Consider the following 15,257-nt stretch of genomic DNA (forward strand, 5'->3'; position numbering starts at 1 on the left):
ACATATGCAATATAGACAATCAACAAGGATATCATCAAGAATATATAAAGAACTCCTACAAATAAAAAATAAAACAACAAACTACTCAAAAGAAAAATGGGTATAAGACATAAATATTTCTCTGAAGAAAAAATACATATGGACAATAAATTTACTGAATTTTCAATCTCACTAGTGATCAAGGAATACAAATCAGAACCATGGTTAAGATACCATTTAAGTGGCAAAAATAAAGAATTTCAACAATAACAGGTGTTGGAGATGACATAGATCAAATGGATCTCTAGGACCTCTTATATACTACTGTTGGGAGTATAAATTGGTACAGACAATTTGGAAAAGAATTTGGTATTACATTTTAAAAGCAGAACTTCCAATATACTATATAACCCAGTAATCTCACACCTAGTATATTCCCAAGAGAAACTTACAAATATACAACAGGAGACAAGTATAAGAAACTACCCAGCAGTGTTATTTGTAATAGAAAAAAACCTGGAAACAACTCAAAGGCCCAAGACCATAAAATATATAAATTAATTGTAATATATTCTTACAATATAATATTCTTAAAACAATCAAAATGGGTCAAAAATATGGATGAATCTTAGCAATATAAGATGGAGTTAAAAAGTTCCAAAACATGACATATGGCATGAGACTAAGCAAAATTACTACACTTCTGAAGGATTTGTGTACATATGACCAAAAAAACATTTTTTAAGGCATGGGAATAATTAACACAGGATCCAGAACAGGATTACCTCTAGTACAGGGAGGCAGGGGGATGAAATGAGGGAGGATCACCTAAATATAGGTGACAGTCAATATCTTTGATTCCAGGTTGGGTGGTATATTCACAGATGTATAGTATACTGTTAAAAATAAACACAGACCCCAAATAATAAGCAAGTAAGAAATAAAGGTAGGTTTTGCTGTACACCTGAAACTTACACAACATTATAAATCAACAATACTCCAATAAAAAGTAAAAAAAAAAAAAAGAAATAGAGGTAGGGTTTTAGTATTAGTGTGGAATACTCCTACAGAGAATTTTTTTAATTTTTATACTTTAAAAAATTCCTCTAAATCCATATTCAGTTTCTAGCAGCCACACATTAACATGAGTAGCACACATAACAATAACCTGTTTCCTTAAAACAAAAGATATGTTTCTCATATTACTTGTTCAACATGAAGACAGAACGAACATTCTCTTAGTATACAGAGCACTGGTTACTTACCGATCGAAAACTTCTCCACAAAAACAAAAGAATAGCAAAAAATCCAACAACAGTTGCACATATCACTAATTCCCATGGAAAACCATAGAAGTTAGAACCTGGTCTCATATCTTCAGGCAATGCTGCCACAACCTTCAAGACAAAGAAAATTAACCTCTTAGAAATACACTTTTGATAAAAACTGTTGATTACAAACTGCTAAACACTGAATTTTTCTGTGTCCCCCTGCAATCCCAAAATTCTTATGTTGAAACCTAATCCCCAGTGTGATGGTATCTGGAAGTAGGGCCCTTTGGAGGTGATTAGGTCATAAGAGTGCAGCCCTCAGAAATGGGATTAGTGACCTTAGAAAAGAGGCTCCAAGCTCCCTTGACACTTCTACCACGTGAGGTTATAATGAGAAGACTATGAATCAGAAGTGTGCCCTCACCACACACCAGATCCGTGGCATCTTTATCTTGGTGTTCCCAGCCTCCAGAACTGTGAGAAAAATGTTTGCTGTTTAAGCCACCCAGTCTATGGTATTTTGTTATGGCAGCCCCAACAGATTAAGACACAAACGTAAGTACAAGTTTACATGTAAATACTATTAACACCCTTTTCATGAAATGGGTACCAGACTATCACCAAACAGCAGGTATCAGAGGGTATTTTTCTGGCAATTTTCAACCACTATCACCAAGTGATGAAGGAAAGTAGTATGGTGAAATTTAATGATTTTCCGACCAGAGTTCTACAGAGATGCCTCAGAGCTTCTGAAAATGAGAGTAAGAGGAAAGAAGGCCAAAGAAAGAAGCTGAATCAGGTGGTCTTACCCTGATTCAACCAGTTTAGGCTTTTTCCATAGAGTATATGGGGTTCCATATAAGATTTCCCTATGGGGGGAAAAAATGGATCTGCTGCTTTATTAAAGTTTGAAAACCACTGATGAAACCTTGGGTTTAGAATTTGAATCCCTCTACCCTACCTCAGTGGCTCCCTTCTCTTATCTGTAATGGGAATAATGCTGTATGAATATGGAGTGCAGGTACTCAATAAAGGTAGCTGTTTCTATTAGTCCTTCTCCAAAGACCATGATCCTATAACCACAGCCTTTCCACATTATTTCTCTCCCTAACAAGTCTTCAGCACAAAACAGCTTAAGGCTTTTGCAGTTGCTTTTGTATTTCATGTTTCTCTGGGTCAGTTCATTATTCACTGTAATCCAATGAGGTTATTTTTTCTTTGTTACCAGGCCCCACATATTATTCAATCACATAAAAAGGTGAAAAGTAGGGGGGAAAAAATACCCTTTTTTAAGAACAACCTCAAGTCTGATCAGGTTTGATTCTTTCCAGGGTTCAACCCAAAACCTCTATGGCAAATCTTCCCTTTTTAGGCCCCTTCTATCTAGAAAAACACCTTTTAATATCTATTCTCTTCTCCAAAATCTTTTTTGTAACTCTGACCCATATATGCTATCAACAGTTCATTAACCTGTATTAAATAAACCTGATTATACCTTTTCTAAAAAAAAAAAAAAAAATACCCCTTTACCCTGATCTCTGCCTCTGCCTCTCCCTACATTACCCTTGTTACCAGCTCACAGAATTGTGACATCGCTAGAAACAACCAGTGATTTAAAAAAAAAAAAAAATCTATTTCTGCCTCTGAGTAAAAGAGGCATTTGACACACAATACTGGGAAGAAAAGATGCTTTCTTTACAGTTTACATATTCTCCAACCATCTTACTTTCAGCTAACTATGTCAAAACATAGAATGCACATCACTTCAAAAACCTAATAATCGGAATGATTTCTTACAACACTACAACACTTTAAGAGATAATTCTAAAAGCATCTCTCAGATTAAACATGTAATTATGTTTAGTATAGTGATACTTCTTAAATCCAATAACATTTTATCAGTCCTTTTATTCTAAAAGGAGATGGTAAATTCTAGGTTAAAGCCTTGAGCTGGTGGAATCTGGTGGGATCTGGTGGACTGAGGAATAGCAAAGAATCTGAGTCTCAAGAATGCATCTCAAATCCATTGCTCAGGTCTTAATTATGCTGGTTTTCTCATGGAGATTTTTCACCCTTAAATTTTAACTAAAATATAGAACCCTATCTCACAAAAGCATAGAAAGAATAACCAAATTTATCAAACATCAATAAATATAATGCAATACACAATTACACATGATTTGATAAACTGGTCCTAAATTTTAGAAGTAATAGGTAACCCTCCATACAACATGGTAGTGATTAATCACGGAACACGTAAAACCTATTCCACTCCTAAACGTGAGTATTAAAGGAATTCTAGACCACGTAACTTAAAAGAAGCAATTAATCAAGTTGACAAAATACAGTGAGGTTAAATTAAAATTATTTTTCATTTTACCTCAAATAAATATTATATTAATAAAAACAACATAATAAGATGTCAATATACAGGCCCTGATAATACTTGACTGTAATGCAAAGTTTTATGAACCTACAATCTCCAATACATAAAACTTAAAATATAATTTCCACTTTACATAAAGAGATTTTTTTCCTGTAATTAGTGATAAACCACCAAAAAGTTTAAAAGGGGCACTGATTCACTCATTATTCATAATCAAGTTTGATAAAAACTATTTTTAGTATATCCCTTTCTTAAATTTTTTTTCTTTACAAAAAATGTAAACTTGTAATCATTAATAATTCTCCCTTTAAAAGGCTATCAAAAGAGCTTTAGAATCAAAAAGAGCTAAGGCAGAATAAGAGTTCAACCCAAACAAGATGAAACACGATCTGTAAAATTAATAATTACCTCACAAGAAGCAGTTAACATTCATTCAGTCATTCATCCATCTACCCAGCAACTAATTCCACATTTATTAACAAGTTACATTCCAGACACTTTTAAAAACATACTATTTTCATTTTATCCATTTCCATTGTTTTAACGGAAACTAAACACTAAAACCACTATGCTAATAACTCACAAATCTGTGACTCCAACTCTGAGTTTTATAATACCAGTTTATTGGACAAATCTACATGGATGTCCTGGAGGGGTCACTGTACAGAAAGATCGTCTGATACAGTCTATGTTCTACTGAAACGGGAAAGCTTCCTGCAAATAGTTATGATATCATCCTTAACGTGGTGAGGAAAGTGATCATTCCCAAAGCCAACCATACAGATAAAGGGAGAGGACCTCTAAAAGGAAACCAGTATCTGATCTTAAGCTGGTAAAACAACTATTTCTACTTCGGTCATTCTCTCTTAGGACCTGGACATTGAGGAAGGTAGGGGTAAGGATGGATGCTAAAATGGTACCTAGCCCATAAAAATATGCCAGGTCCTGGGACTTCCCTGGTGGTCCAGTGGTTAAGAATCTGCCTTCCAATGTAGGGAACACAGGTTCGATCCCTAGTCAAGTAACTAAGAGCCCACATGCCACGGGGCAACTAAGCACACACACTCTAGAGCCCATGCACCACAACTAGAGAGCCTGTGTGCCACAACTAGAGAGTCCGTGTGCTTCAACAAAGAGCCCATGTGCTGCAATGAAAGATCCGACACAGCCAAATAAATAAATAAATATTAAAATATATATATATGCCAGGTCCTAAAATGGGACACAGGCTGGAGAGGACGGTATATTATTAAGACTAAACTGTCTGATTCTTATTCTTCTCCTTTCTTTTTTTTTTACCCTCAGTATACAACCACTTAGTAAAGGTTTACTTAAATGTTTCAGTCTTGTTTCAGCCTTGTTTCAGCAGCCTTATCAGATATTAGGCTTAGCCTAACGTTCTAAATAAAGGCAGGGCAGGGTTATAAACACATTTTTGTTTATAACTCCCTTTTTCTCTATCTAATTTAAAACACAATTGCATAATGCAATAATTAGAAATTTATTTTGTTGGATGTAAAATACATAAAGATGTAAATTGTAACAAAAACAGCATACAGAATGCAAGGATGGAACTATATAGAAGAAAAGTTGTTGACATTAGGTGGATTAACCCAAAGTAAATCATTATAAATCAAACACATACAGTTAAGGGGTGGGGAGGGGGAACACTAAAATGGCACAGTATAAAACATCTATATAACACAAAAGAAACGGAGGAACTAAGAAACAAAAAAGACCTAAGAAATATAGAAAATAGCAAAATGGCAGAAGTATCACTAATTATATTAAATGTAAATGGGCTATACTGTCCAACTAAATGGCAGAGATTGGCAGAACGGACAAAAAAAAAAACATGTTCCAACTATATGCCATCTACAAGACACATACTTTAGATTAAAACACATAAACAGGTTGAAAGATGGAAGAAGAGGCAAGACTAGTTCAAGATGGCGGAGTACAAGGACGTGTTCTCACTCCCTCTGGTGAGAGCACCGGAATCACAACTAACTGCTGAACAATCATCAACAGGAAAACACTGGAACTCATCAAAAAAGATACCCCAAATCCAAAGACAAAGGAGAAGCCACAATAAGACGGTACGAGGGCGCAATCACAATAAAATCAAATCCCATAAATGCTGGGTGGGTGACTCACAAACTGGAGAACAATTATACCACAGAAATCCACCCACTGGAGTGAAGGTTGTGAGCCCCACGTCAGGCTTCCCAATCTGGGGGTCTGGCAATGGGAGGAGAAATTCCTAGAGAATCAGACTTTGAAGACTAGTAGGATGTGATTGCAGGACTTTGACAGGACTGGGGGAAACAGAGACTCCACTCTTGGAGGGCACACACAAAGTAGTGTGCACATCGGGACCCAGAGGAAGGAGCAGTGACCCCAGAGGAGAATAAACCAGACCTACCTGCTAGTGCTGCAGGGTCTCCTGCAGAGGTGGGGGGTGGCTGTGTCTCACTGTGAGAACAAGGACACTGGCAGCAGAAGTTCTGGGAAGTACTCCTTGGCGTGAGACCTCCCATAGTACACCATTAGCCCCACCAAAAAGCCTGGGTAGGCTCCAGTGTTGGGTTGCCTCAGGCCAAACAACCAACAGGGAGGAAACCCAGCCCCACCCATCACAGACAAGCAGATTAAAGTTTTACTGAGCTCTGCCCTATAGAGCAACAGCCAGCTCTACCCACAACCAGTCCCTCCCATCAGGAAGCTTTCACAAGCCTCTTAGATAGCCTAATCCACCAGAAGGCAGACAGCAGAAGCAAGAACAACTACAATCCTGCAGCCTGTGAAACAAAACCACATTCACAGAAAGAGAGACAAGATAAAAAGGCAGAGGGCTATGTACCAGATGGTGGAACAAGATAAAACCCCATAAAAACAACTAAATGAAGTGGGGATAGGTAACCTTCCAGAAAAACAATTCAGAATAGCAAAAGTGGGAGAAGGGGAAGAAGGCGGAATAGTAAGATGCGGAGATCACCTTCCTCCCCACAGATACATCAGAAATACATCTACACGTGGAACAACTCCTACAGAACACCTACTGAACGCTGGCAGAAGACCTCAAACCTCCCAAAAGGCAAGAAACTCCCCACGTACCTGGGTAGGGCAAAAGAAAAAACAATAAAGAGAGACAAAAGAATAGGGGCGGGACCTGCACCAGTGGGAGGGAGCTGTGAAGGAGGAAAGGTTTCCACACACTACGAAGCCCCTTCGCGGGCAGACACTGCGGGTGGCGGAGGGGGTAAGCTTCGGAGCCGCGGAGGAAAGCACAGCAACAGGGGTGCGGAGGGCAAAGCGGAGAGATTCCCGCACAAAGGATTGGTGCCAACCGGCACTCACCAGCCTGAGAGGCTTGTCTGCTCACCTGCCAGGGCGGGCGAGGCTGGGAGCTGATGCTCGGGTTCGGTCGGGGCACAGGGAGAGGACTGGGGTTGGCAGTGTGAACAGAGCCTGAAGGGGTTAGTGCACGATGGCTAGCCACGGGGGAGTCCGGGGAAAAGTCTGGACCAGCCGAAGAGGCAAGAGACTTTTACTTCCCTCTTTGTTTCCTGGTGCTCAAGGAGAGGGGATTAAGAGCGCTGCTTAAAGGAGCTCCAGAAAGGGGCGCGAGCCGCGGCTAACAGCACAGACCCCAGAGACGGGCATGAGACGCTAAGGCTGCTGCTGCCGCCACCAAAAAGCCTGTGTGTGAGCACAGGTCACTATCCACAACTCCCTTCCAGGGAGCCTGTGCAGCCCGCCACTGCCAAGGTCCCAGGATCCAGGGACAACTTCCTCCGGAGAACGCACGGCGCGCCTCAGGCTGGTGCAATGTCACGCTGGCCTCTGCCACCGCAGGCTCGCCCCGCACTCTGTACCCCTCCCTCACCCCGGCCTGAGTGAGCCAGAGCCCCCGAGTCAGCTGCTCCTTTAACTCCATCCTGTCTGAGCGAAGAACAGATGCCCTCTGGCGACCTACACGCAGAGACAGGGCCAAATCCAAAGCTGAGTCCCGGGAGCTGTGCGAACAAAGAAGAGAAAGGGAAATTTCTCCCAGCAGCCTCAGGACCAGCGAATTAAATCTCCACAATCAACTTCACATACACTGCATCTGGGGAATACCTGAATAGACAATGAATCATCCCAAATTGAGGAGGTGGACTTTAAAAGCAACATTTATTATTTTTTCCCCTTTTCCTCTTTTTGTGAGTGTGTATGCATATGCTTCTGTGTGAGATTTTGTCTGTAGAGCTTTGCTTTCACCATTTGTCCTAGGGTTCTATTTGTTTTTTGCTTTTTTTTTACTTAAAAAAAAATTTTTTTTCTTAATAATTATTTTATATTTTACTAACTTTATTTTATTTTTTTCTTACTTTTATTTTCTTTTATCCTCTTTCTTTCTTTCTACTTCTTCTCCCTTTTATTCTGAGCCATGTGGATGAAAGGCTCTTGGTGCTGCAGCCAGGAGTCAGTGCTGTGCCTCTGAGGGGGGAGAGCCAACTTCAGGACACTGGTCCACAAGAGACCTCCCAGCTCCACATTAATATCAAACGGCGAGAATCTCACAGAGATCTCCATCTCAACACCAACACCCAGCTTCACTGAACGACCAGCAAGCTACAGTGCTGGATACCCTATGCCAAACAACTAGCCAGAAAGAAACACAACCCCACCCATTAGCAGAGAGGTTGCCTAAAATCTTAACAAGTCCACAGACACCCCAAAACACACCACCAGACGTGGACCTGCCCACCAGAAAGACAAGATCCAGCCTCATCCACCAGAACACAGGAACTAGTCCCCTCCACCAGGAAGCCTACACAACCTACTGAAGCAACTTTAGGCACTGGGGACAAACACCAAAAACAACGGGAACTATGAAACTGCAGCCTGCGAAAAGGAGACGCCAAGCACAGTAAGTTACGCAAAATGAGAAGGCAGAAAAACACACAGCAAATGAAGGAGCAAGATAAAAACAAACCTGACCTAACAAATGAAGAGGAAATAAGCAGTCTACCTGAAAAAGAATTCAGAATAATGATAGTAAAGATGATCCAAAATCTTGGAAATAGAACAGAGAAAAAAGCAAGAAACATTTAACAAGGACCTAGAAGAACTAAAGATGAAACAAGCAATGATGAACAACACAATAAATGAAATTAAAAATACTCTAGAAGGGATCAATAGAAGAATAACTGAGGCAGAAGAACGGATAAGTGACCTGGAAGATAAAATAGTGGAAATAACTACTGCAGAGCAGAATAAAGAAAAAAATGAAAAGAATTGAGGACAGTCTCAGAGACTTCTGGGACAACACTAAATGCACCAACGTTTGAATCATAGGGGTTCCAGAAGAAGAAGAGAAAAAGAAAGGGACTGAGAAAATATTTGAAGAGATTATAGTTGAAAACTTCCCTAATATAGGAAAGGAAATAGTTAATGAAGTCCAGGAAGCAGAGTCCCATACAGGATAAATCCAAGTAGAAACACTCCAAGACACATATTAATCAAACTGTCCAAAATTAAATACAAAGAAAACATATTTAAAAGCAGCAAGGGAAAAACAACAAATAACACACAAGGGAATCCCCATAAGGTTAACAGCTGATCTTTCAGCAGAAACTCTGCAAGTCAGAAGGGACTGGCAGGACATATTTAAAGTGATAAAGGAGAAAAACCTACAACCAAGATTACTCTACCAAGCAAGGATCTCATTCAGATTTGATGGAGAAATTAAAACCTTTACAGACAAGCAAAAGCTGAGAGAGTTCAGCACCACCAAACCAGCTTTACAACAAATGCTAAAGGATCTTCTCTAGGCAAGAAACACAAGAGAGAAGAAAAGACCTACAATAACTAACCCAAAACAATTAAGAAAGTGGTAATAGGAACATACATATCAATAATTACCTTAAATGTAAACGAATTAAATTCTCCCACCAAAAGACACAGATAGGCTGAATGGATACAAAAACAGGACCCATATATATGCTGTCTACAAGACACCCACTTCAGACCTAGAGACACATACAGACTGAAAGTAAAGGGATGGAAAAAGATATTCCATGCAAATGGAAACCAAAAGAAAGCTAGAGTAGCAATTCCCATATCAGACAAAATAGACTTTAAAATAAAGACTATTATAAGAGACAAAGAAGGACACTACATAATGATCAAGGGATCGACCCAAGAAGAAGATATAACAATTGTAAATATTTACGCACCCAACATAGGAGCACCTCAATACATAAGGCAAATACTAAGAGCCATAAAAGGGGAAATCGACAGTAACACATTCATAGTAGGGGACTTTAACACCCCACATTCACCAATGGACAGATTATTGAAAATGAAAATAAATAAGGAAACACAAGCTTTAAGTGATACATTAAACAAGATGGACTTAATTGATATTTATAGGACATTCCATCCAAAAACAACAGAATACACATTTTTCTCAGTGCTCATGGAACATTCTCCATAGATCATATCTTGGGTCACAAATCAAGCCTTGGTAAATTTAAGAAAACTGAAATTGTATCAAGTACTTTTCCGACACAACGCTATGAGACTACATATCAATTACAGGAAAAGATCTGTAACAAATACAAACACATGGAGGCTAAACAATACACTATTTAATAACGAACTAATCACTGAAGAAATCAAAGAGAAAATCAAAACATACTAAGAAACAAATGACAATGGAGACACGACAACCCAAAACCTGTGGGATGCAGCAAAAGCAGTTATAAGAGGGAAGTTTATAGCAATACATTCCTATCTTAAGAAACAGGAAACACCTCAAATAAACAACCTACCTTGCACCTAAAGCAATTAGAGAAAGAAGAACAAAAAAAACCCAAAGTTAGCAGAAGGAAAGAAATCATAAAAATCAGATCAGAAATAAATGAAAAAGAAATGAAGGAAACAATAGCAAAGATCAATAAAACTAAAAGCTGGTTCTGTGAGAAGATAAAAAAATAGATAAATCATTAGCCAGACTCATCAAGAAAAAAAGGGAGAAGACTCAAATCAATAGAATTAGAAATGAAAAAGGAGTAGTAACAACTGACACTGCAGAAATACAAAAGATCATGAGAGATTACTACAAGCAACTCTATGCCAATAAAATGGACAACCTGGAAGAAATGGACAAATTCTTAGAAATACACAACCTGCCAAGCCTGAATCAGGAAGAAACAGAAAATATGAACAGACCAGTCACAAGCACTGAAATTGAAAATGTGACTAAAAATCTTCCAACAAACAAAAGCCCAGGACCAGATGGCTTCACAGGTGAATTCTATCAAACATTTAGAGAAGAGCTAACACCTATCCTTCTCAAACTCTTCCAAAATATAGCAGAGGGAGGAACACTCCCAAACTCATTCTTCGAGGCCACCATCACCCTGATACCAAAACCAGACAAAGATGTCACAAAGAATGAAAACTACAGGCCAACATCACTGATGAACATAGATGCAAAAATGCTCAACAAAATACTAGCAAACAGAATCCAACAGCACATTAAAAGGATCATACACCATGATCAAGTGGGGTTTATTCCAGGAATGCAAGGATTCTTCAATATACGCAAATCTATCAATGTGATAAACCATATTAACAAATTGAAGGAGAAAAACCATATGATCATCTCAATAGATGTAGAGAAAGCTTTCGACAAAATTCAACACCCATTTATGATAAAAACCCTCCAGAAAGTAGGCATAGAGGGAACTTTCCTCAACATAATAAAGGCCATATATGACAAGCCCACAGCAAACATCATCCTCAATGGTGAAACACTGAAAGCATTTCCACTAAGATCAGGAACAAGACAAGGTTGCCCACTCTCACCACTCTTATTCAACATAGTTTTGGAAGTTTTAGCCACAGCACTCAGAGAAGAAAAGGAAATAAAAGGAATAGAAATCAGAAAAGAAGAAGTAAAGCTGTCACTGTTTGCAGATGACATGATATTATACATAGAGAATCCTAAAGATGCTACCAGAAAACTACTAGAGCTAATCAATGAATTTGGTAAAGTAGCAGGATACAAAATTAATGCACAGAAATCTCTGGCATTCCTATACACTAACGATGAAAAATCTGAACGTGAAATCAAGAAAACACTCCCATTTACCATTGCAACAAAAAGAATAAAATATCTAGGAATAAACCTACCTAAGGAGACAAAAGACCTGTATGCAGAAAATAATAAGACACTGATGAAAGAAATTAAAGATGATACAGATAGATGGAGAGATATACCATGTTCTTGGATTGGAAGAATCAACATTGTGAAAATCACTCTACTACCCAAAGCAATCTACAGATTCAATGCAATCCCTATCAAACTACCACTGGCATTTTTCACAGAACTAGAACAAAAAAATTCACAATTTGTATGGAAACACAAAAGACCCCGAATAGCCAAAGCAATCTTGAGAACGAAAAACGGAGCTGGAGGAATCAGGCTCCCTGACTTCAGACTATACTACAAAGCTACAGTAATCAAGACAGTATGGTACTGGCACAAAAACAGAAAGATAGATCAATGGAACAGGAGAGAAAGCCCAGAGATAAACCCACGCACATATGGTCACCTTATCTTTGATAAAGGAGGCAGGAATGTACAGTGGAGAAAGGACAGCCTCTTTAATAAGTGGTGCTGGGAAACGTGGACAGGTACATATAAAAGTATGAGATTAGAACACTCCCTAACACCATACACAAAAATAAGCTCAAAATGCATTAAAGGCCTAAATGTAAGGCCAGAAACTATCAAACTCTTAGAGGAAAACATAGGCAGAACACTATGACATAAATCACAGCAATATCCTTTTTGACCCACCTCCTAGAGAAGTGGAAATAAAAACAAAAATAATCAAATGGGACCTAATGAAACTTCAAAGCTTTTGCACAGCAAAGGAAACCATAATCAAGACCAAAAGACAACCCTCAGAATGGGAGAAAATATTTGCAAATGAAGCAACTGACAAAGGATTAATCTCCAAAATTTACAAGCAGCTCATGCAACTCAATAACAAATAAACAACCCAATCCAAAAATGGGCAGAAGACCTAAATAGACATTTCTCCAAAGAAGATATACAGACTGCCAACAAACACCAGAAACAATGCTCAACATCATTCATCCTTAGACAAATGCAAATCAAAACTACAATGAGATATCATCTCACACCAGTCAGAATGGCTATCATCAAAAAATCTAGAAACAATAAATGCTGGAGAGGGTGTGGAGAAAAGGGAACCCTCTTGCACTGCTGGTGGGAATGTGAAGTGGTACAGCCACTATGTAGGACAGTATGGAGGTTCCTTAAAAAACTACAAATAGAACTACCATATGACCCAGCAATCCAACTACTGGGCATATACCCTGAGAAAACCATAATTCAAAAAGAGTCATGTACCAAAATGTTCATTGCAGCTCTATTTACAATACCCAGGAGATGGAAACAACCTAAGTGTCCATCATCAGATGAATGGATAAAGAAGATGTGGCACATACATACAATGGAATATTACTCAGCCATAAAAAGAAACGAAATGGAGTTTTTTGTAGTGAGGTGGATGGACCTAGAGTCTGTCATACAGAGTGAAATAAGTCAGAAAGAGAAAGACAAATACCATATTCTAACACATATATATGGAATCTAAGGGGAAAAAAATGCCATGAAGAACCCAAGGGTAAGACAGGAATAAAGACACAGACCTACTAGAGAATGGACTTGAGGATATGGGGAGGGGGAAGGGTAAGCTGTGACAAAGTGAGAGAGTGGCATGAACATATATACACTACCAAACGTAAAACAGATAGCTAGTGGGAAGCAGCTGCATAGCACGGGGAGATCGGCTCAGTGCTTTGTGACCACTTAGAGGGGTGGGATAGGAAGGGTGGGAGCGAGGGGTAAGTGATATGGGAAAATATGTGTGTGTGTGACTGATTCACTTTGTTATGAAGCAGAAACTAGCACACCATTGTAAAGCAATTATACTCCAATAAATATGTAAATATATATATATATATTAAAAAAAGAATAACAATAGTGAAGATGATCCAGGACCTCGGAAAAAGAATGGAGGCAAAGATCGAGAAGATTCAGGAAATGTTTAACAAAGACCTAGAAGAATTAAAGAACAAACAAACAGAGATGAACAACACAATAACTGAAATGAAAACTACACTAGAAGGAATCAATAGCAGAATAACTGAGGCAGAAGAACAGATAAGTGACCCGGAAGACCGAATGGTGGAATTCACTGCTGCAGCACAGAAGAAAAAGGAATGAAAAGAAATGAAGACAGCCTAAGAGACCGCTGAGACAACATTAAATGCAACAACATTTGCATTCTCCTTCTGGGGTCCCAGAAGGAGAAGAAAGAGGAAAAGGACCCGAGAAAATATTTGAAAAGATTATAGTCGAAAACTTCCCTAACATGGGAAAGGAAACAGTCTCCCAAGTCCAGGAAGTGCAGAGAGTCCCAGGCAGGATAAACCCAAGGAAGAACACACCAAGACACACAGTAATCAAATTAACAAAAATTAAAGACAAAGAAAAATTATTGAAAGCAGTAAGGGAAAAATGACAAATAACATACAAGGGAACTCCCATAAGGTTAACAGCTGATTTCTCAGCAAAAACTCTACAAGCCAGAAGGGAGTGGCATGACATATTTAAAGTGATGAAAGGGAAGAACCTATAACCAAGATTACTCTACCCGGCAAGGATCTCATTCAGATTCAATGGACAAATCAAAAGCTTTACAGACAAGCAAAAAGCTAAGAGAATTCAGCACCACCAAACCAGCCCTACATCAAATGCTAAAGAAACTTCTCTAAGTGGGAAACACATGAGAAGAAAAGGACCTACAAAAACAAACCCAAAACAATTAAGAAAATGGTAATAGGAACATACATATCAATAATTACCTTAAACGTGAATGGATTAAATGCCCAACCAAAAGACACAGGCTTGCTGAATGTATACAAAAACAAGACCCATATATTTGCTGTCTACAAGAGACCCACTTCAGACCTAGGGACACATACAGACTGAAAGTGAAGGGATGGAAAAAGATATTTCATGCAAATGGAAAACAAAAGAAAGCTGGAGCAGCAATACTCATATCACATAAAATAGACTTTAAAATAAAGAATGTTACAAGAGACAAGGAAGGACACTACATAATGATTAAGGGATCAAACCAAGAAGAAGATATAACAATTATAAATATATATGCATATATATGCACACAACATAGGAAAACCTCAATACATAAGGCAACTGCTACCAGCTATAAAAGAGGAAATCGACAGTGACACAGTAATAGTAAGGGACTTTAACACCTCACTTACACAAATGGACAGATCATGCAAACAGAAAATTAAGAAGGAAACACAAGCTTTAAATGACACAATAGGGCCTTCCCTGGTGGCGCAGTGGTTGAGAGTCCGCCTGCCTATGCAGGGGACACGGGTTCGTGCCCCGGTCCGGGAGGATCACACAAGCTGTGGAGCGGCTGGGCCCGTGAGCCATGGCCACTGAGCCTGCGCATCCGGAGCCTGTGCTCCGCAATGGGAGAGGCCACAACAGT

At 38.9% G+C, this 15,257-nt stretch overlaps 1 protein-coding gene across 9 annotated transcripts in view; it reads right to left on the reverse strand.

Annotated features, from left to right (window-relative positions):
• Positions 1-15,257, reverse strand: part of MIA2 (MIA SH3 domain ER export factor 2) — a 113,430-nt gene that overhangs the window by 67,645 nt on the left and 30,528 nt on the right. For 3 of the 9 annotated variants that reach the window (XM_065871367.1, XM_065871369.1, XM_065871368.1), the window contains exon 1: positions 1,245-1,352. In XM_065871367.1, coding sequence (XP_065727439.1) covers positions 1,245-1,352 — 108 coding nt within the window. Of the gene's footprint in view, positions 1-1,240; positions 1,377-15,257 lie in introns of those variants that run through there. The other 6 variants (XM_065871364.1, XM_065871365.1, XM_065871372.1 and 3 more) reach the window with 4 other exon arrangements.

Source organism: Phocoena phocoena, chromosome 2 (genome assembly GCF_963924675.1).
Source record: "Phocoena phocoena chromosome 2, mPhoPho1.1, whole genome shotgun sequence".
NCBI lineage: Eukaryota > Metazoa > Chordata > Mammalia > Artiodactyla > Phocoenidae > Phocoena > Phocoena phocoena.